This window comes from Artibeus jamaicensis, unplaced genomic scaffold (genome assembly GCF_021234435.1).
Source record: "Artibeus jamaicensis isolate MK-2021 breed Jamaican fruit bat unplaced genomic scaffold, CSHL_Jam_final contig_1015, whole genome shotgun sequence".
Taxonomy (NCBI): Eukaryota; Metazoa; Chordata; class Mammalia; order Chiroptera; family Phyllostomidae; genus Artibeus; species Artibeus jamaicensis.
The window spans coordinates 17,957,758-17,978,302 of NW_026521194.1; the positions used below are offsets into that span (position 1 = coordinate 17,957,758).

The 20,545-nt window shown below is 39.1% G+C and overlaps 1 protein-coding gene and 1 long non-coding RNA gene across 3 annotated transcripts in view; both read left to right on the forward strand.

Annotated features, from left to right (window-relative positions):
• The window catches only part of NDUFS1 (NADH:ubiquinone oxidoreductase core subunit S1), a 28,909-nt gene extending 25,749 nt beyond the window's left edge, over positions 1-3,160 (forward strand). For both annotated transcript variants that reach the window (XM_037165955.2, XM_053656761.1), the window contains 3 exons: positions 1,126-1,260; positions 1,361-1,433; positions 2,840-3,160. In XM_037165955.2, the coding sequence (XP_037021850.2) occupies positions 1,126-1,260; positions 1,361-1,433; positions 2,840-2,931 (300 nt within the window). In that variant the 3' untranslated portion in view covers positions 2,932-3,160. The remainder of the gene's footprint in view (positions 1-1,125; positions 1,261-1,360; positions 1,434-2,839) is intronic.
• Positions 3,161-5,303: 2,143 nt separating this feature from the next.
• Positions 5,304-7,964, forward strand: LOC119064381 (uncharacterized). The gene is made up of 3 exons (XR_005085387.2): positions 5,304-6,504; positions 6,726-6,794; positions 7,434-7,964. It is a non-coding gene; the product is annotated as an uncharacterized LOC119064381 (long non-coding RNA).
• The last annotated feature ends 12,581 nt before the right edge of the window (positions 7,965-20,545 follow it).

A 20,545-nucleotide genomic window follows, 5' to 3' on the forward strand; every position in this document is an offset into this window, starting at 1 on the left:
AAAATGGGGATTTGAAATTGGTATTTTAATTTTTGACTTGTCTTTTGATGTTTGTGTTAACTCATTTTACTGTAAAAAGAATCATCATGAGATTTAAAATAATAGACAATTATCTCTAAACTTTATATATGAGGGGTGACCCAAGGAAAACCCAGAATTATTTTGTGGAGGGTAGGCTCCTTGTAGTACAGGCTTACCTCGCTAGGTGAGTGTTCTAGGAACCCATCTAGATCAGTGCACCAGTGTACCAGCCACTGTTGTGAGAGGCTGGGGTCAGCTTCAGTGAAGTTTCTGAAGACTTAAGTATTTGCCCATTTCATAATGGGTGATTTACAAGTGCACCTGACATACCATGCTGAGTGTTTAGCAGTGTTTGACCCAAAACAGCATGACCCCTGTGTCCCACCCTCCCTATTCATCAGATCGTGCCCCAGGCAACTTTTTCGTTCATTCGTTTGTTTCCCGGGATGAAAAAAGTCCTCAAAGGGAAACATTTTGCCAATGTGGAAGAGGTGAAACAAAAAATGGCAGAAGCACTAAAAGGCCTATCAGTGACTTTAAAAACTGTTTTGAGCAGTGGGAAAATGTCTCAATGGCTGTATTGCATCAAATGAAGAGTACTTTGAAGGTGATTAAAGTTTAAACATGTAATAAATACTCAAATTTTCATAAATAAATTCCTGCTTTTTGGGGTGATCACCCTTCATATGATCAATAACATGTTAGTAGAAGCATTCATATTTAGAATAGCATTATCTCTTGAATCATTTACTTTATAATCAGTCTGTTTTCTAAAGATTACTAATGTACTGGCAGCTGTGCATGAATTAGTGGAATTTTTGACAGTCGTTTTCCCTAGTTAACTACGTGCTTAATATGCACACTAATGGACACCAGTAGATTTTCAGTAGTACCGCATTCCTTCTCCATACTGCAGGTGCAGACAGGGATGAGCAAAGTAGGTTTATAGTTGTCAATATGTGGAACAGAGTTTATACTGGTATTATTATTATTATTGAGTTATTTTCCATATCAACCATCAACATAATTTTGCCCACCCTTGTCTTATTGAAAATTTTAAATATTGAAGCTTTATATAAATCTTTGGGCCCTGATATGGTATAGATTGCAGGTATAACTCTTCCATACGATACTCTGGATCAAGTAAGGAACAGATTGGAAGAAGTCTCTCCTAATCTCGTTCGATACGATGACATTGAAGGAGCTAATTATTTCCAGCAAGCAAGCGAGCTCTCCAAGGTAAAAACTGATCCATATGCAGCTTTCATAGTAGTGTACCGTTCAGTGTAACAAAAGTAGTTTCTAATACTATTACTGCTCTCTTATTCCTTTTTTGCAGCTAGTGAACCAGCAACTTCTTGCTGATCCTCTTGTGCCCCCTCAACTGACAATAAAAGACTTCTATATGACAGGTACGCAGTTGTCAGCATGACTGCCAAGTGCGGGAGGTGGTGGGGAATGAGGTCGCCTCATTTAGCATTAGGATTCCACTCTGTTAGTGGTAGTATTTGATATTTTTAGTCTTTGAAGAACTAACATAATTCATATTGCCTCATTTTACTATAATTTTTTTCTGAAATATAAGCAGAGTTTGAAAATTCAAGAAAAATTAACAGATTTTAAGTGTAAAATTTTACTATTGTATGTAAAATCATTGTGTAGCAATTTAGGGAGAATTTTTCTGGTAAGGTTTTCCTGAGAATTACAGTGGAAGAATCAAAATACTTCAGTGGTAAAATATGTTAAATGCTGCTTCTGATATAAATTGTTAGGAATGTTTTTAAGGAATGCAGACTAACTGAAACTCTGTAATCTCACTATCCAGAAATAACTATATTTATTTTTTTAACATTTTGGTCAATCACTGAGGAATATATACATAAATTGTTTATTTTAACAAAAACAGATTATTCAGTTACTATGGGTTTTTTGATAGCTATTTGAAATGTAATTCATACCACCGTAAAATTCACCCATGAAGTGTAGAATTTAGTGGATTTTAGTACGTGTTGTTTTGTGACCATTTTTTCCATAACAGTATTTTACATACTTTCATACTTTTCTTGTCTTTAATACTTTTCTATAATGTGTTTCCTGCCTGCACACTGGCATAGTTTGTGTATGATTATTTACTAATACCTAGGAGTGCTTATTAAAAGCATTTAGCCAATAAGGGGCTAATCTTCTGAATTTGTTGGTTGATCTCAAAAATTTACATACAGTTGCATAGTTTTATATAGCTTTTTTTTTGTTCCTGTGTATGTGAAACAAGAACGTTTTACTATGTGGGTTGTGGGGGTTTTTTTTGTTTTTTTTTTTTAAGATTTTATTTATCTGCCCTGGCTGGTGTAGGTCAGTGGATTAAGCGCAGGCCTGTGAACCGAAGGATCGCAGTTTGATTCTCAGTCAGGGCACATGCCTAGGTTGCAGGCCAGTCCCCAGCAGTGGACGCACAAGGGGCAACCATACGTTGATATTTCTCTCCTTCTCTCCTTTCCTTCCCCTCTAAAGATAAATAAATACAATCTTCAAAAAATGTTTAAGAAAAGATTTTATTTATCCACCTTTTTAGAGAGGGGAAGGGAAGGAGAAAGAGAAGGAGAGAAACATCAATGTTTGGTTGTCTCCTGTGTGGCCCCCCCGCCCCACCCCGCCAGGGACCCAGCCCACAACCTAAGCATGTGCCCTAGACTGGGGATCGAACCAGCAACCCATTGATTCGCAGGCCGGCACTCAACCACAGAGCCACACCAGCCAGGGCAACTCTGTTTTTTTAAAGTTGTGTTCTCTAAATGCACCTTTCCTTAATCCCTTTCAGATTCGATCAGCAGAGCCTCACAGACAATGGCCAAATGTGTCAAAGCTGTCACGGAGGGCGCCCAGGCAGTGGAGGAGCCATCCATATGCTGAAACTGCCGGGAACCCAGTTCTGTCACAGATAACTTACTTAATGGACAGTTACGTAGGGGTGATCGCTTAGAGGTTTATCTCTTTAAAAATCATCGGAATGATGTAATATTTAAGCTTCTGCCACGCCCATTCGGAAATAATATTGCAACTATCAAAGAAATTTGAGGTTCCAAAAAATTTATGTATTGTGTGTAAACATTAAATAGTCTAATAAAACATGTATACCTATGCTCTTGTGTAAAAGCGTTGATAATCTTTGTGACAAATACAAAGAAAATCCTTAAAATAAGAATTTTTGTCCATAGATCATTTATGTTTATAAACAGATAAAGTAAGTTTCCATTAGGACCTCCTTTTTTCTAGTACCAAAGTGAAGATTTAAGCAGTCTGTCAGGCTAGGTACATAAAACATATAACCATATATGTATCTTGGAAAAGTACAATGACAGCCAATGACTATTCAGCTTTTTTCTGTATGTTAAGTAAGCACTTTGGTTTTATATGTATTTTGTTTTGTCCTTGCTCCAACCTTATGAGGTAGTATTATCTCATTTTACAGATGAAGCAACTGTCCGTGACTATTAGGGAGCTTGCCCAAGGCCATAGCAAAAACTTCAGACTCAAGCCTAGTTCTTTGTGACTCCAAAATGCAGTGTTCTTAACCGAATAAATCACATAATTCCCTGCCATTATTACATATTCTATAGGTGGTTACTTCTAAGAGTTACTATTGAGGAAGTTAATGGGTAACATTTTCTGTATTCTCTTGAACATGTTTATATGATGTCATGATGGTTACGTGATATTTTTCTTTGGATAAGAGCACACATACACATACCCCCTCTTGGAATGAGGGAGGTCCCAAGAGATACATAATCTAGGTGCTCATTGATGTTTCATATTCATTATATTAGCACCATGTACAAGTATTAAGTCAAATAAATTATTCCAGTAATAGACAAACTAATCATGTTCATAATTTTTAACTGTCAAAACAAAAAGGCAATAAGAGTTTTACAGTTAATCTAGGAAATAATCTAAAGCTGTATTAAGTTTTTTTCAAAATCTATGTTCAGAATTCTTGTGTTTTCTAATCCTTATTCCTTTCTGTTTCCTTGATATAAACTCAGTTCCATCTATTGTAAGGGAAAGTCATGTCTAATATAACCTCCAGGTTGTTTGGGGGATTTTTCCAAGAAAAACCATTACTTTACCAAGGCTGAAAATAATTAAATCATTTGTCCAAGGTCAGCCCAATCAAGCATATACTGCTGCTATAGACCATCCACCAGGGTTGTGAAAATTAATTTATTATTTATTATATGCAGAATGCTGCTTATTTAGATAATAATTTTACCAGTCGTGGCCCTGGCTGGTGTAGCTCAGTGGATTGAGCACAGGCCTGCGAACCACACAATCGCGGTTCCATTCCCAGTCAGGGCACATGCCTGGGTTGCAGGCGGGTTCCCTGCAGGCCAGTTCTCAGCAGGGGACACACGAAAAGCAACCATACATTGATGTTTCTCTCCCTCTCTCCTTCCCCCCTTCACCTCTAAAGATAAATAAATAAAATCTAAACAAAAAGTTTGCTTAAAAAAAAATTTTTATCAGTCGCAGTAAGATGTACTGAGTCTGTTGGATTCTAACCCTTAAAAGAGAGCAAAAACGTAAACTAGTGCTATCAGAAGAGGGAAAATGTATGCTAGTGATGGAAAGGGCAGTGAAGGAGGGTTAGAGTTACTCATGTGCATAGAAGCGGACAGGTGGGTTCTTTTGACAACAGAACGCTTTAGCTAATGTAAACTGGCAGCCTTCCTGCTGCCCAAACAAATTACCACACCGCTATTCAGACTCCCAAAGAGAGAGGAACTAAAGCAGCTTAGCAACCAAAGCAGTGGTAAGAGGTTTCTTTAAAAAAAAATACTAACATTGTCATTCATGACCGCCATTAAAATGTCACTAGCAAAGTCATTACAATCCCATTATCAAAGGCCTGGCGTTGCTATGAAGATTATGGTTCATGCAGAAATGAGTGCTGCATGTGAGTATGACAGACTTTTTTAGGACATAAGGCTGATCCAGTCTTAGCATAGCTAGACCTTATGTTTGTGATTGACTCAACTTTTGGGAACAAGTAGATGTGAAAAAACAAAGATCTGTTGGAACAAAACATTGTGTATGTACATATATATGGTGGCATTTTATAGAAAGATGAGGATAGCTGATAATTCCCTAATAATTTCTAATAACCAATATTTTTAGGTATCTTCACTATTGCATAGCATTGTAATTAGTTTGCTTATTTAATTTAGTCCAAGAGACAAAAATATTCATGAGAAAACTGACTAGACTTAAGGTCTAGATTTTAAGAGAACAAGGATTTCAGAAACAAATACCTTTTGCTTTAAGTGTTTTTCTTGTGGTCTTTTTACCACTGAAAATTTTGTTATTTTTTAAACACTTTTTCCCCCCTCCATGGTTATTATCCTCTCTTTTATTTTTTAAAATTTTTTAATTAATTAATTTTTTAAATTTAGTTATTTTTCAAGTACAGTTTTTTGTCTATTTCTCCCATCCAAGCCCACCCCCGTCCCACGCTCCCCACCTCTCCCCCCTCCCCACCCCACAGCCCTCATCCCTGCATCCCTTACACTTCTTCCCCCAAATCCCTCCCCCCTTCCCCCTTAAAGGAATTTAAACACTTTTTTAAAGATTTTATTTATTTTTAAAAATTAAAATTTTTTCGAGAGGAGAGGAGGGAGAAAGTGAAGGAAAGAAATATCAATGTGTGAGAGAAATATCAAATGATTGCCTCTTGCAGACCCTCAACAGGGGGCCTGACCTGGCCCACAACCCAGGCGTGTGGCCTGGCGGGGAACTGAACCAGCAACCTTTTGGTTCTCAGGCCAGTGCTCAATCCACTGAGCCACACCAGCCAGAGCACCACTGAACACTTTTGAAGATTAAAGATTGACTTACCTATGAGTTATTTTCAAAATCTTTGACATCATGATATTTTTAAAATAAACTGAAAGGCAATATGTTGGTATTGAAAATATGGTAAATACATGATCTATGATTAGTGATTAGTTTATAATATTTAATTTGAATTGGTATGTAAAGAGATTATAGATGAACAAAAAGGGACTATAGGAAAAAAATCTAGTATTACACATGCAATTTGAAACTGTGGAAGTGTCGCCAGTTCAATTCTCAGGGCACATGCCTGGGTTGCAGGCCCAGTCCCCAGTATGGGTTGCATGAGAGGCAACCACACATTGATGTTTCTCTCCTCTCTGTCTCCTCTTCACCTCTCTCTGAAAATGAATAAGTAAAATCTTAAAAAAAAGTAATTATGGAAATGGAGACCAGAGAGAATAAGGGGCAAATTGGAGACAGGTTTTGTGGTTTGAATGAGCTCTTTTGACTTGTCAAAGACTTAAATTCAACTCTGACATTTATTAAACATTTGCAGGGTATCTACTGTGTGTCAAGTATGATATTAAGTTCTAGGACTACAAAGAGAAATCCAATTAAAGTCGTGGCCTCAAGAAGCTAACCATGTAATAAAAGGTATGTAAACATCAATTACAGTAATGTCATAACGCTGTAATACAGCTGGGTATACAACACAGTGTGGGCCAGGCTGGACCTGACAAAATTTAAATTTACTAATACTCAGCCATTCTCTAGGGAAACAGATCTATTCATATACTACATTATCCCACAAAAACGTTTTTTTTTTTTGTTAGGTGTAGTTGTTTATTTAATTTAGTATTTGTGCATTTTTTTAGACCCAGCAATTCTATATCCCAGGAATTTATCCTCAAGATACACCAGCATGAATTTGCAAAGACATATGGGTAAGAATGCACATTTGCATCTTTTGTCAGATAAATAAAAATTTAAATGTCTATCAATAGGGGACTGCTTAACATTTTTAGCATAATCATGAAGTAAAATATGCTTATTTCATCTGTAGATGTTTAAAAGAACGTTCCAGGTCTCTACACTGTGAGATGGAAAGAACTTTAAGATACATTAAGAACATTAAATATACAATAATATTTATCTGTATCAACAGATATGTTTATGTAAATATAGACTGTTAGCAGATTAAAAAACCTTAATTGTGGGCACCTCTGGGTTTTTCAACTAGTATGAGGAACTACATAAAGAAAAGGATTTACATCTGTATCATTTGAAAGTTTTTACAAGACTATCTTGCTTTTCTAATTTAAAAAAAGACATTGTTTAAATGAACATATTGCAAAACAAAACATTTAAGTTGATAAAAACTTAAAAATAGCAAGATACAAAATTGTGTGCTTACTATACATGGTAGGCACCTCTAAGCCTGCTGGCTGGAATCCCACCCTTATGCATCCCCTCTTCTTGATTGGGGCTGGCCTTTTGATTTCATGTAGGGATGTACCTGCTGAGATACGGTTTTAAAAGACTGTGGCTTCAGTCCCCAGGCTCTCTGATTTGTTCCCTTTCAGACCACCACCTGGTGGCCCATGGAGAATGGCCCGTGTCGTAAGGAGAGACCTACCAGCAACATGGGAGTGAACTGAGACCTTTGGCCTCAATTGAACTGAGATGACTGAAGCCTCAGCCCACAGCTTAACTGCAACCTCATACATTTCTGAATTCCTTACACACAGAAACTAACATGATAAATGTTGATTTTAGTCGCTAAGTTTTGGGTTATTTTGTTCTGCAATAAGAGGTAACTAATATGTTGTGATTATAACCTAACAAAAGTACATGACGGCTGCCCACATCCGATGACTAGTCCATGTCCAAGTATTCAGGCCATCTAGACTTAATGGGGGACCATTCTGAGGCTGTCACTGAGTGCATTGCAGCCCAACTTTCCCCTCTGCCCATTCCTGCTTCCTTCCCCTCCTTTTAGGTAGTGACCCCTGGGGAACTCCTTAATAAATATTCTGAACTTTAAACTCTGCTGAGTCTGTTACCTGGGAACTCTAATCTGTGACAGCCAACTGCAGTGTCTATGGATCCGAGGTAGCTGCTCCAATTATCAATGTCTCAGCCACCAAGAAGGGGGTGAGGGAGAGGAAGTGTACAACCAGCACATAATGTTACATTGACATGACTTGGAAATTGCATTATTTCCACTCACATCCCATAAGCAAGACTTCCCAGCCACAGTTCGCTGCAAGAGAGGGGGGTGGGAATTACAGCCTTTAACGAGCCAGCCATCTACCTAACTAAGCCACACAGATTCTAAGAGAATGTGTTTGAGTTAGTTCCTGCTGTGTAACAAACCACCCCCAAACTTAGTGGTATAAAACACTAAGATATCATGGGTCCAAAATACAGGAAGAACACAGTGGAGATATTTGGGGATAACTAAGAGGACTGGAGCAGCTCTGGTGGGAGGACTCAGTCCCCTGCTAGCTTCCTCACTCACACATTTGGTTCCTGGGCTGGAATGTTGGGAAGACATGTTCAGATGGGATTATCCTCCAGAGCTTCTATTTGTGGTCTATTCAGCATGACAGTCTCAGGATAGTTGTATTTGAAGGGTGGTTCAGGGCTCCAAGAGTAACAGCATTCCTACAGACCAAGGAGGAAGCTAAAAGGCTTTTTATGATTTAACCTCAGAATTTACATAGCATCACTACCTCTGAACGTCATTGGTCAAGCCAGTCTCAGAGATCACCCATAGTTCAAGGGGAGGAAACATACATCCTACCTTTTGATGGGAGGTGGGTCAAAGAATGAACCCCCCAAAGGCAGACAGGAGGGACAATTAGTTCCTGCCATAGGCCCTGATACGTACAACAGTAATGAAGAGGGAGATAGAGAAAAAGAGGCCATAACTAAAATGAAGTTTCTATAATATACCAATTAATCTATAAATATTTTCTGATTACTTATCACATAACCCAACTCTATTGCTTTTGTATCCAATATAGAGTTGGTAAGTCCCCTTTCATATAGGAGGCAGAGATGAGGCCTTTAAACTTCTAAATATAGCTCAAGAACCTTGGCACATATAACTGAAATGGCATCAAGGCTATTTACAGGAGGAAATTAGTCTTTATTAGGTTACTTTTAGATTATCCAGCCTGGGTTGCTGTGGGTGGGTAAGTGCCAGGTCTAGATGACGTAGTCTCCCTCATGGAACAGTATTATTTAGTATCACAGTTGGAGCACAGTGGTGGAGCCCAGTGTTCCACCGCCACGTTACAGGATTTACCGCATTCCTCATGGGACAAGGAACTCCCTGCCAGACAGATGATGTACTGTACATTACTAATATAAATTACTTTCTGAATTAAAAACAGAAAGTGGTAAGTCACAAGATCAAACCAGGACGGGAACTGAACCGACTGAGATCTTTAAACTCTTCCAAGACTTTGGGAATTTCCTCATGTTCCTCGGGGTAGGGTGACCTAGGCCCATTGTTCTAGAACAGAAGCGTCTGTTTCGCTGCTGGGAAATCCTGGGATAACACTGCAAGTCTAAAAGGAGCTGTAAAGCGTAATTACTTACCACATAACCCAACTCTATTGCTTTTGTATCCAATATAGAGTTGGATATAAAATGTCATTAATTGGACTAAATGTCATTAATTTCAATTTCCCCTGCCAAAAATAAAGGCCAACTTTTTTTTGCCTGTTTTTTTTTTCTTTTAAGACTGGTAGCAACCTGGTTTTTATCTGAGTTGTAGCACTGAAGGTATAAAGTTAAACAGTGGAATATATACTTTCCTGTAGTTCCCACAACCCACACTACAATTGCCATAGAGCGTAAAGCAGATATCCACTGTTTGCTTAGTAGCAGGAACTAAACAGCCACACCCCTGCATGGAATGGGACTGGTTTTGTACTTGCAAACCTGGAGGGAATGAGGTATATCCCTGGGCAGTAGAGCATTCCCTTGGGAAACTAGGATCACTACACTGGAACTCCTCTGTGTGTCCACACGCTGGCCTATGACCTCTCCTTGTTTATCCCGCACTTTACTAGCCACCTGTGTGTGTCCATCTCTCTTCAGACCTTTTGCTCCCTAAGACATGGGATGTGTTCCTTGCTCCTTCCACTTTGTATCTCCAGGGGTTGGCCTCTAATGTTCTTACCCATTATTTTCCTTTCACATCATCCCACTTACATATAAGGCGCATTTTCAAAAGGTTCAAATTTGTCCTTGTCATCTCATATATTATGCACCTTTTCTTCACTGTGACTTAGTACGTAAAATACATTACCCTCTGGTAAAACTGGAACGATTCTCACCCAAATAAGGAATATGAGGACAAATGACTTGAAAGGGAGTGATTTTAGAAAAGTGTTGTACCCCGTAGAAATCCATTGATTGCCAAAAAAGAGATACCTAATCATTTCTTTTTTAAAAAAATTTTTAAAGATTTTATTTAGTTAGTTTTAGGCAGAGGGGAAGGGAGAGAGAAAGAGAGGGAGAGAAACATCAAGTGTGGTTGCCCCTCGAGCATCCACCACTAAGGACCTGGCCCACAACCCAGACATGTGCCCTGACTGGGAATCAAAACAGGGATCCTTTGGTTCGCAGGCCAGCATTCAATCCATTGAGCCACATCAGCCAGGGCACAATAATAATTTCTAATAATATATTTGAATCCTGAGAGTCTACATCTTATTCCACTGTGATCTTTTTGATTGGAATTGGTTCTGTTCATGTTTTATGGTTTAATTCATTAAGTTTCTGTGCAAAAAAAGCAATTTTTCAGAAGGACAATGAAAAACACCCTATGTGGGGCGGAAAACTTTCTGGTAAGTGAGCCACCAAACAGACTGTTCAGAGCTTTTACGCTTTTAATACAGCAACCTGATGTTATTCTTAATGCTTTGTAATTGAAGCTGCCAGGCCAGCACTGGGCTTACTGTTTTACTCCCTGGGCAGTGCCAACATGCTCTTAAATTTGAACATTCTTATGTTGACTCGCATTAGGCCTGATCCTCAGGGCTGAGTAGAGCAAGTCAACTAACTGCTCACCCCTGGGAATAACAGTTAATTTTTCCCAGGCACCAAGCTGCTGATTAGGGCACTGGGCAAGGAATTTTCCTAAATTGGCCCTGCTGCCCAGGAAAAGGCCATTCCGCTTCCCCTGTGAGCATCTCCCTCTCAGAGCAGGGCTGACTCGGGCTCCGACTCATGGTGACTGACTGCACACAGTGAACGGTTGAGAAATGACAGTCTCTGCTCCAGTTTCTGGTGTAGTAAGGCACGTGTGTGCATTTAGTGACCAAAGAAAAGCCAGATTTCAATTTCCTTTAGGGCCCATCATTTTCCCCTGGTCCCTTTTCTCCCCTGAACCCACTCACCAAACTAAGATTTCAAAAGTGTTGGCTACTCCTCTCTGCTCATAGTCCATGTTCCAAAGCCTGTTGCCTTCCTTCCCCCAAAACTCCAAATGTCTTTTTCCACGGGAACTCCAAAAATTTGCTCTTTGTTCTTCAATATATAGTCATATACACCAAATTTAAATTTAGTCCCTCTCTAGCTAATTTTTTTCTTGGGCGTTGCAGGGAGACAAACAGGTGGCATAGACGACCTGCCAGTTAAGCGGAGGACATAGAGCACTCCTTAAAATGGTTGCCTACTATTCCTTTGTATGCCTCCACCAAAATGTATCCCAGTCCCCCTTAAAAATACTAACTAAAATGTACGGAGCATGAACTGTGGATTAGAACTGTTCTAAATATTATCACAAGCCAGTGAAAGAGACCAGGTTACTAGACCCTGTTACCCACTTTACAGATGGATAAACTGAAAACGCAGTGAGATAATTTGTCCATAATCACAGAGTTGTGGAGATGGGATTTGAATCCAGGCAATTCTTAACCAGTATGTTATACTGCTTCCCGCTGATGGGATATTTAGGACTTTCTCTAGGGGTTGTTTGTTGTTGTTGTTTTCACTTTTATAGATAATAGCAATAATAAATATCTTGCACATAAATATTTGCATAAATTTTAAAGTATATTTGTAATGACAAATTCCTTGAAATGAGATTATGGAGTCAGAAGCAGCACATATTTGCTGGAATAGAAAAAGTTTCTCTTCTAAATTTATCATTTGTTATGTGAACGTAGCATTTCATCAGAGGCAACAAGCTATCCTCTTCATGTATTTAAAATTTCACTAGTAAAACTCTAGAAAGTCATCGTGGTCCTTTACTAGATGAAGTATTATAATTATCCAAGTGTCCCTTCCTCGTGGCATATCTGTTACTCGATTAGGAGGAGTAGAGACAGGTAAACTGGAAGCCAAAGGCCCTGGACCAGGGGCCTGGATCATGGTAGTTCAGTGATTGATTTCAGTGACTGGAGCTTTGGTTTTGTTCTTTGTGTTTTTTAATCTTCAAAATGTGGATATTAAGTACTATACACTTAATCTATCACCAATGGCTTCACAGGCACAAATATGAATGTATACTCATTGCTCATATGTATCATTAAGGGCAACCAGGACAAGAACTACAGGTCTAATAGAAAACTGAGGTTTGGTATCCGCTTGGTCACGGAGTGTGTATATGCCTCACTGCTTCGGAAGCTCTAGCAGAGACAGTAATTCTTCAACACTGAGACCATCTGTATAAGACTTAGGGCACTAACAGGTAGGCTCACTGGAATAAATGTTTTATTAATAAATTAACAAACCAAAATTTCAAGGCCACTCATTAATTTTACAAAGCTAAGACTAATGTCCTCTCTAAAAAAAAAGAGAAAATAATTTTTAGCAATTTTTCTTAAACCCGAAATAATAAGTACCTGTATCTTTATAACTATGTTCATCGTCTAGTTTACAGGTCTTCAAATTTGATCTTGGGCAAGTTAATAACCAAATCATCCAGAGCAAAGAGTCAAAGGTTATCCAGTTTGTCAAATGTTGAGTAACTGCCGCTATAAATTTGGAAAACACAGAAATGTAGGAAATGACCCACTTGTTGATGAGAACCCCTTTCCTAGTGCTATACAGGGGTTGGCAAAAGTAGGTTTACGGTTATTTGTATGAAAAAAGACATGCAGCTTGTGATTATTACAATGGCTTTGTTAACTCTGTGTTTCTGTTTCACGTACTTACAACTGTGAACCTACTGTTGCCCAACCCTGTACAACTTACTGGTTCTTCAGGACACCATCTCCTTTTTCTTTTTTCTTTTTATATTTTATTTATTTATTTTTAGAGAGAGGGGAAGGGAAGGAGAAAGAGTGGGAGAGAAACATCAGTGTGTGGTTGCCTCTCGAGAGTCCCCTGCTGGGAACTGGCCTGCAACCCAGGCATGTGCCCTGACTGGGAATCGAACTGCGATACTCTGGTTCGCAGGCCCGCGCTCAATCCACTGAGCTACGCCAGCCAGGGCTACCATCTCCTTTTTCTTTAAAGTTATTGATAAACAACCTTATTTATGAAAACTACTTATAAGTGACTAACAATTCAATGGGAATCAGTCACATGTAGTCATATGTAGGCTGACAAAACTTACTTTCAACTTATAGTTATTTTTAATATACTGTAGATTATGTGTATTTTATTAGATGATATAAATCATATCTCAGACATTTCATCTTCTATTTTATTCCCCAACTTTCAATTATCTTGAATAATGTTCCCTCTTGTTAAGTATATCCATATTTCAGACTTGTACAAATAGCTATATAAATTGAATCCATTTTTCCTCTAGCTTATCTAGATTTACATACTTTTTAAAAAGACTTTATTTATTTATTTTTAGAGAGAGGGGAAGAGAAGGAGAAAGGGAGGGAGAGAAACACCAATGTGTGGCTGCCTCTTGAGTGCATCTACCTGGGGACCTGGCCTGCAACCCAGGCATGTGCCCTCACCGGGAATCAAACCGTCAACCCTTTGGCTCACAGGCTAGCACTCAGTCCACTGAGCTATACTTTTTAAACTGGGTTGAAAAATATCTAAAAATTTCAACATGAAAATAACTTAAACCTGGGTGTCCTGGAATAGAAGAAGTTACACATTTCTATGAATGAAACATGTAAGTACTCAAATGTAGAAATACAGCAGATGCAAAAAAACACTTTTTTGTGATTAGTTATGAATAAAATATATTTTTAAGAGTCTGTCACTGGGTAGCCTAAACTTATTTACCTAAGAGTTTCCTTCCAGAATTTTTGTAAGAACTGGAAAAATAACACTGCTTTAGTCTGTTTGGGCTGCTTTAACAAAATGCCACAGATTGGTGATTTATAAACAGCAGAAATTTATTTTTCACACCTCTGCAAGCTGGAAGTTCAAGATCATGGTGCCAGCATACTGCTGTTGTGGTAAAGGGCCTCTTCTGTAGGGTCTCTTTCGTAAAAAAGCACTAATCCGCCCTGGCTTGTGTGGCTCAGTGGATTGAGCACCATCCTGTGAACCTAAGAGTCACCTGGATTCCCAGTTCCCAGCCAGAGCATGTGCCTGGGTTGCGGGTCAGGCCTCCAGTTGGGGGTGTGCGAGAGGCAACTGATCTATGTTTCTCTTACATATCAGTGTTACTCTCCCTCCCTTTCTCCCTCCCCTTCTCTAAAAATAAATAAATAAAACATTTTTAAAAATTAAAAAAAAACAACCACCCACTAATCCCATTCGTGACAGCTCCACCCCCATGACTTAAGCACCTCCCAAAGGCCCCACCTCCCAACACTATCACATTGTAATTAGCATTTCAACATGAATTTTGACAGGACATAAACATTAAGAATATTTGTGTCCAACCCATAGCCCATGGGCTGGCTGCACGCACCCCAACAAAAAATGGTAACTTTACTTAAAACCTTTTTTTTGCTCATCAGTTTTTGTTAATGTTTGTATATTTAACAACTCTTCCCGTGTGCCCCAGAGACACCAAAATGTTGGACGCCCCTGATAAAAATCATAGCACATTCCTGCATTGATAGCAGTCCTCCTCAATGATGGTACCTGCCAGTGGCAAAACAGATACAGATAACAGTTCAACCTCGTTCTGTCCAATTGTGCTGGGCCCTGGCCAAGTGGCTTGGATGGAGCGTGGGCCTGTATACCAAAAGGTTGCCAGTTCAGTCCCCAGTCGGGGCACATACCTAGGTTGCAGGTTCGATCCTGGGTTAGGGCGCATTCAGAAGGCAACCATTTGATGTTTCTCTCTCCCCTCCTTCCTCTCTCTTTAAATATATATACTATATACTTAAGTATATATTTTACTAATAGATATATACACTTAGGTGAGGATTAACAATCAACAAATCAATAACTGTGCTGGGAGCTACATTCTCCCTGAGTTGTGCCATCAGATTAAAGACAGCATTTATGATTCCAACAGCAATGGCGAATTTAGCCTGCAATGTCTTGGGCTCTAGTTACTGTGCGTGGGTTCAACAGGACTTTGATTTACTAAGTCTGTGTGGCATTTAGGCTGTTTCTGACATTTCTGCCCCTCTATGAATCAGTCCATTGATGCCATAGTTTTTCAGCTATATCCCAACCAAACTGGGAAAAATAATCAAGTTACAAACACGATTTGGAGTAACTGTTATATTGAGCGCTATTTACTGAGTGTCAACACTCTGTGGTAATGTACACACTGATTTGTAAGAAAGCTCTGGAATCAGCTCCCCAAACTAAATGCTGGCTCTACCACTTACCAGCTATCATGTCTGTTTCCGTTACCTGTTGAAATGGGGATGAGGACAATAATACCTGCCGCATAGTGTTGACTAAATAATACCTGTGAAGCATTGAGCAAGTGTAGTAAGTACCAATAAATATAAGTTGTTGATATTCACCATGCACCCAATCTATAACCAATCTATAGGTCAGTCCTAGAACAGAAAGCATTAAATAGCATTGTACATGTAACACTTTACATCAAAATTTTATTTCTAGTTGAAAGTAATAAGAATGGACAAATTTTGGTTTTAGAAGCAACCTCCCAGATAGAAAGTAAGTATATAAGTATTACATATTTGACTTACCCCCTGAAGTTAAGCTACGAAGAGCAATATCCCCATATTTTGAGTCATGACTAACTACGTCTTACTGGTCATCACCGATATCTATTGCAGTGACTTGCACAGTCAGATATTCAATAAACATTTGCTCAATAAATAAATGAATAATAAGTAAGTACACAATTATAGCCAAGAGAAAGAAGGTTTAATTTTTTTCACTTAGCTCGGCAGGGTAACTCCCAACCAGCAGCGTGCATACAGGCTGGATAAAACGAGCTGTTGGAGCAGCAGAGTAATGCATCATGGGAAAGCATAGCCAGTGCTTTTACCACAGGGCAGGGTCCTGTGACATCTGTGCTGCTGGTGACAAATGGAGGACAGACAGACCTTTCACTGTGGCTGGAGGGCAGATCACAGTCAGTGTTCCACTATTAGGGGGTCAATGATACTTACTTACCAAGAATTTAGACAAATTTTTTTTTAAAAAGTGACTTACTGGCTAAGAAGAAAAAGTAAAAAGGGACCTGTTGTTAAAAGGATATTATCCTTTGATATATGTGGATTGATCAATTTATTAGTCCAAATATATTCATGTGGGAGGTAGAATACTGACCTCCAAATATGTCCATGTCCCAAACCTGTGAATATGTTACTTTACATGGCAAAAGGATTTTGTAGATACAATTAAGTTAATGATCTTGAGATAGGGAGATTATGCTGGATTATCTGTGTGGTACAATGTAATTAGAAGCATCCCAATAAGAGTGAGGCGGGACAAGAGTCAGAAAAGATTAGGTGACACTATGCTTCTTTTTTTAAAGATGGGAAGGTACCAGGAGTCCAAAAGGCAGGTAGCTTCCAAAAGCTGGCAAAGACCAGGAAACAGATTATCCCCTGCAGCCTCCAGTAGGAAAGCAGCCCTTCTAAAAACTCAATTTAGTCCAGCAAAACCCTTTTCAGACTTCTTATCTGCAGAACTGTAAGATAACAAATCTGTGTTGCTTTAAACCACTGAATCTGTGGTGCTTTGTTAGGACAAGTGGAAACTCGTGCATTCATTCATCTGTACCTAACCTATAGAGACACTAATCTGTAGCCATTAGAAATTGAAATTTACTTCTAGTTCTCTTGGATTAAAACTGGGGTTATCCTTGGGAAAGGGATTTATTTGGGGGTTGGAGAAGGAAAAAGTAAAAATGAATGTAGAGTGGCCTATAATGTCAAAAAGTAAAGAAGTACTCAGAAAGGATGGAGTGTGTCAAAAGGGCACAGAAGCTGAACTAAAAGAGCCTCCAATGGCCCAAACTGGAACAATTTCAACAAGATAGTGACACTACTGAACTATAATTCCCCAAATAAATACAAGGGGACTCTCAAAAACCTGGAATTATCTTTTGGAGGGGAGGCCTCTTCTAGTACAGGCTTCCCCAGCTGGGTGAGTGTTCTAGGAACCCATCTGTATCAGTGCACCAGCTGGTGTTGTTGTGAGAGGCTGCATTTGGTTTCAGTGACTTTTTTTTAAGACTTTCGAGGCGTTTGCACATTTCATGATGGGTAATTTACCAGCACAACTGCCCTACCCTTCCTATTTAGCCAGTCTCACCCAGAACTTTTCTTTGTTTCCCCAAATGAAAAACGTTCTTAAAGGGAAATGTTTTGCTGATATGGAAGAGGTGAAACAAAAAAAGACAGAAGCACTAAAAGGCATTAAAATTGATAATAAGTAAATAGAGAATGGACAATCCCACTGATGAATGTTAAAATTAGTATAGGAAAATTTGAGGAGAAATAGATTATTTGCATCCTGGCTGGTGTGGCTCAGTGGATTGAGCACTGGCCTGTGAATGGCAAGGTCACTGGTTCAATTCCCTGTTAGGGTACATTCCTGGGTTGCGGGCCAGGTCCCCATTTGGGGATATATGAAAGGCAACTGATCATGTCTCTCTTGTACACTGATGTTCCTTTCCCTTTGTTTCTCTCTTCCCCTCTCTAAAAGCAATAAAATCTTTTTAAAAAGTGTGTTTTAAAAAAGGAATATTTGCATAGTTCAAAGTATCTCTCCCAATATATTTTAAAATTATATATGGAAAAGCATAACTTTATAGTGGATAATCCCAAAAGACACCAGCGTAATCAAGTAGTCATGGCCAATATCACAAGTGTGGTAGAATTCTATGATGACTGCTCCTTCCCTGCTCCCTCCTCACTGTTGGTGTATATGAATACGCCCCACACAGCTATCCATCCAGTGAGTTTGATGGACCTCAACCTTCTCATTAGGTTACATTGGGGGACACAGCTGACTTTAAGAGATCATTGATTTGGGCCTGACCTAATCATAGCATTTAAAATCTGGGTCAAGTTAGAGATTAAAAATATGAGAGGGATTAAACAGGAGGGAAATTCTCCTGCTGCCCTTGTAGATGGAGGGGCCAGGGCAGGTCCTTGAGAGTGGCCTCCAGGAACTGAGAGTGGTCCCCAGCTGCCAGCCAGAAAGAAAAATGTATGCCCAATAACCAAGAGACTGAATTCTGCCAACAACTTGAATGAGCTGAGCTGGGGGGAGGAGGACCGATGAGGTGCAGCTCAGCCGACGCCTTGATTTCCCCTTTGTGACTGAGCAGAGGGCCTAGCTGGTTTGCCTGGACTCCTCACCTCCAGAAACTGTGAGCTAGTAAGCGGGTGTTTCTGGTGCCAGCGCTGTTGTGGTTTGTCAGGGAAGCCGCAGAAAACTACTTAACTCGTCCTAACACATACAACATCATGTCCTACCTGACAGGGTGCTCTGAAAAGGACACATCACACCTGATATTTTCTTGCCAAAAATACAGTACCTCATCTAATCATGAGAACACCCTGCCAAATCCAAACTGCGAGGCACTCTATAAAAGAACTGACCAGTACTCTCCAAAAGGGTCAAGGTCATGAAAGACAAAGTCTGAAGCAGAAAAAGGACATTAGAATTAAAGTCGTGAAATCTGAGTCTATAATTTAATTAATAACAAAAATTACAACAAAATACATCTAATGTTACCTCTCTAAACATGGGCCAGTCTAAAAGTTCATTACAGCATCGTCCCCAAATGCCAGAGCTGCAGGTCCATCCCCATCAGGGCATGTACAAGAAGCAACCAATGAAAGTACAGATGGGCGGAGCAACAAAGTCATGCTCCTCCCTCTCTCCCTTCCTCTTTCTCTAAACATCAATAAATAAAAAATTAAAAAAAAATAAAATTGGACTAGTCTATGTAATCTTAAGCAATTCACTTGTTAAAACTTGTTTTTTCAATTGTTAGATAACCCGAAAAATGTAATGTGTTTTAAGGTTCTTAGATGAAATAATAAGTTATGCTGCTTACTGTTTATCTTTTAATAATTTCAATTTTATTTACCTTTAAGATTGCTTAATTTGGGGAGAGTTGGGTGTTTTAGAAGTCTCAGTAGGCTTCAAACTAGTAATGGTTTTGATGCAATAGTATAAACTAATGAAAACAAATACTACTGATGGATGCAATACACAAATGAAAATTTGGACAACTCAGGACATTGTGGAGGCTTTTTGTGGTTCTTGCTTTGATGTTTGTTTGCTTTTTACTTTTATTCCAAATTAAGGAGTTAGCACGTAAAACTATAATTACACAAAATCTTTCTCAACAGCTTGAAAGAATAAATATTTCTGAAGTCAAGACAGAAGCACACGAGAACTCAGTAACACACTGTTCGAACAGTTTGATTCACAAAACAGAAACTCCCTCCCAATAGGGAGAAGAAAAGGACGAGTGGCCGCATGGAGTGTTTACGGGAGCTGTGACTCATTGTTTTCTTAGCTTCATTTCAGAGGGACAGACACACACTGCAGGGGGTGAATAATAATGTATCACAGAATCAGCGATTGCTGTATGGAGCACTCGCCTTTGCTGCTCACACGTTCAGGTAAACACAGTTCTTCTCTCCTTCCTCCACAGAGGAGCGCAGTGCTTGTGCCCGGGCGCAAGGCTGGCTAACGGCCTCCTCTGAGGTTGATGTTAACATCGCCCTGGACAGAGCAACAGGAAGCATCTGTGTATCTCACCACAAACTCAGATGATCCGGACTTTCCCCATTCGAAGTATAAATTCTGTTGGTATTAAATTACTTGATTGTTCTTGTTTACTCATTTAAAACATTTAAATATACAAAACATCATGGTAGTAACCTCTGAGAAAACTGAAATAATTGATGACTATGTATAAACATTTAATTAAGTCCCTACCAGTCGGTCAATATTGATTTTTCCCCCATATAATTTAAAGGCAACGTGTACTAGGAAAGCTATTCTTACAAATCTTTTGTTCTTATGTTCTAGAACCATCTACAGTGACAGCAAAACTCAAGGAACAATGTTAATCAATTATCAGCTGCCAAGTTACCTTGAAGACCAGGTGGTATAATTGATCATTTCTACAAAACTGGAGGAATAATTAAATGGTAGAGCATCCTTTCTGAATAATTAAATAGCAGAAGATCCATTTTTGCTTAAGCATAAATAATGGCTCTTTATTGCCTGTTATACCTGTTTGAACTTTCTGGCTTGGCTTTCAAAGTACTCTTAATTGGGCCCTACCCTACTTCCTTATTTTCTGCCTTTTCTCAGCACACAACTCCTGTTGTATGGTACG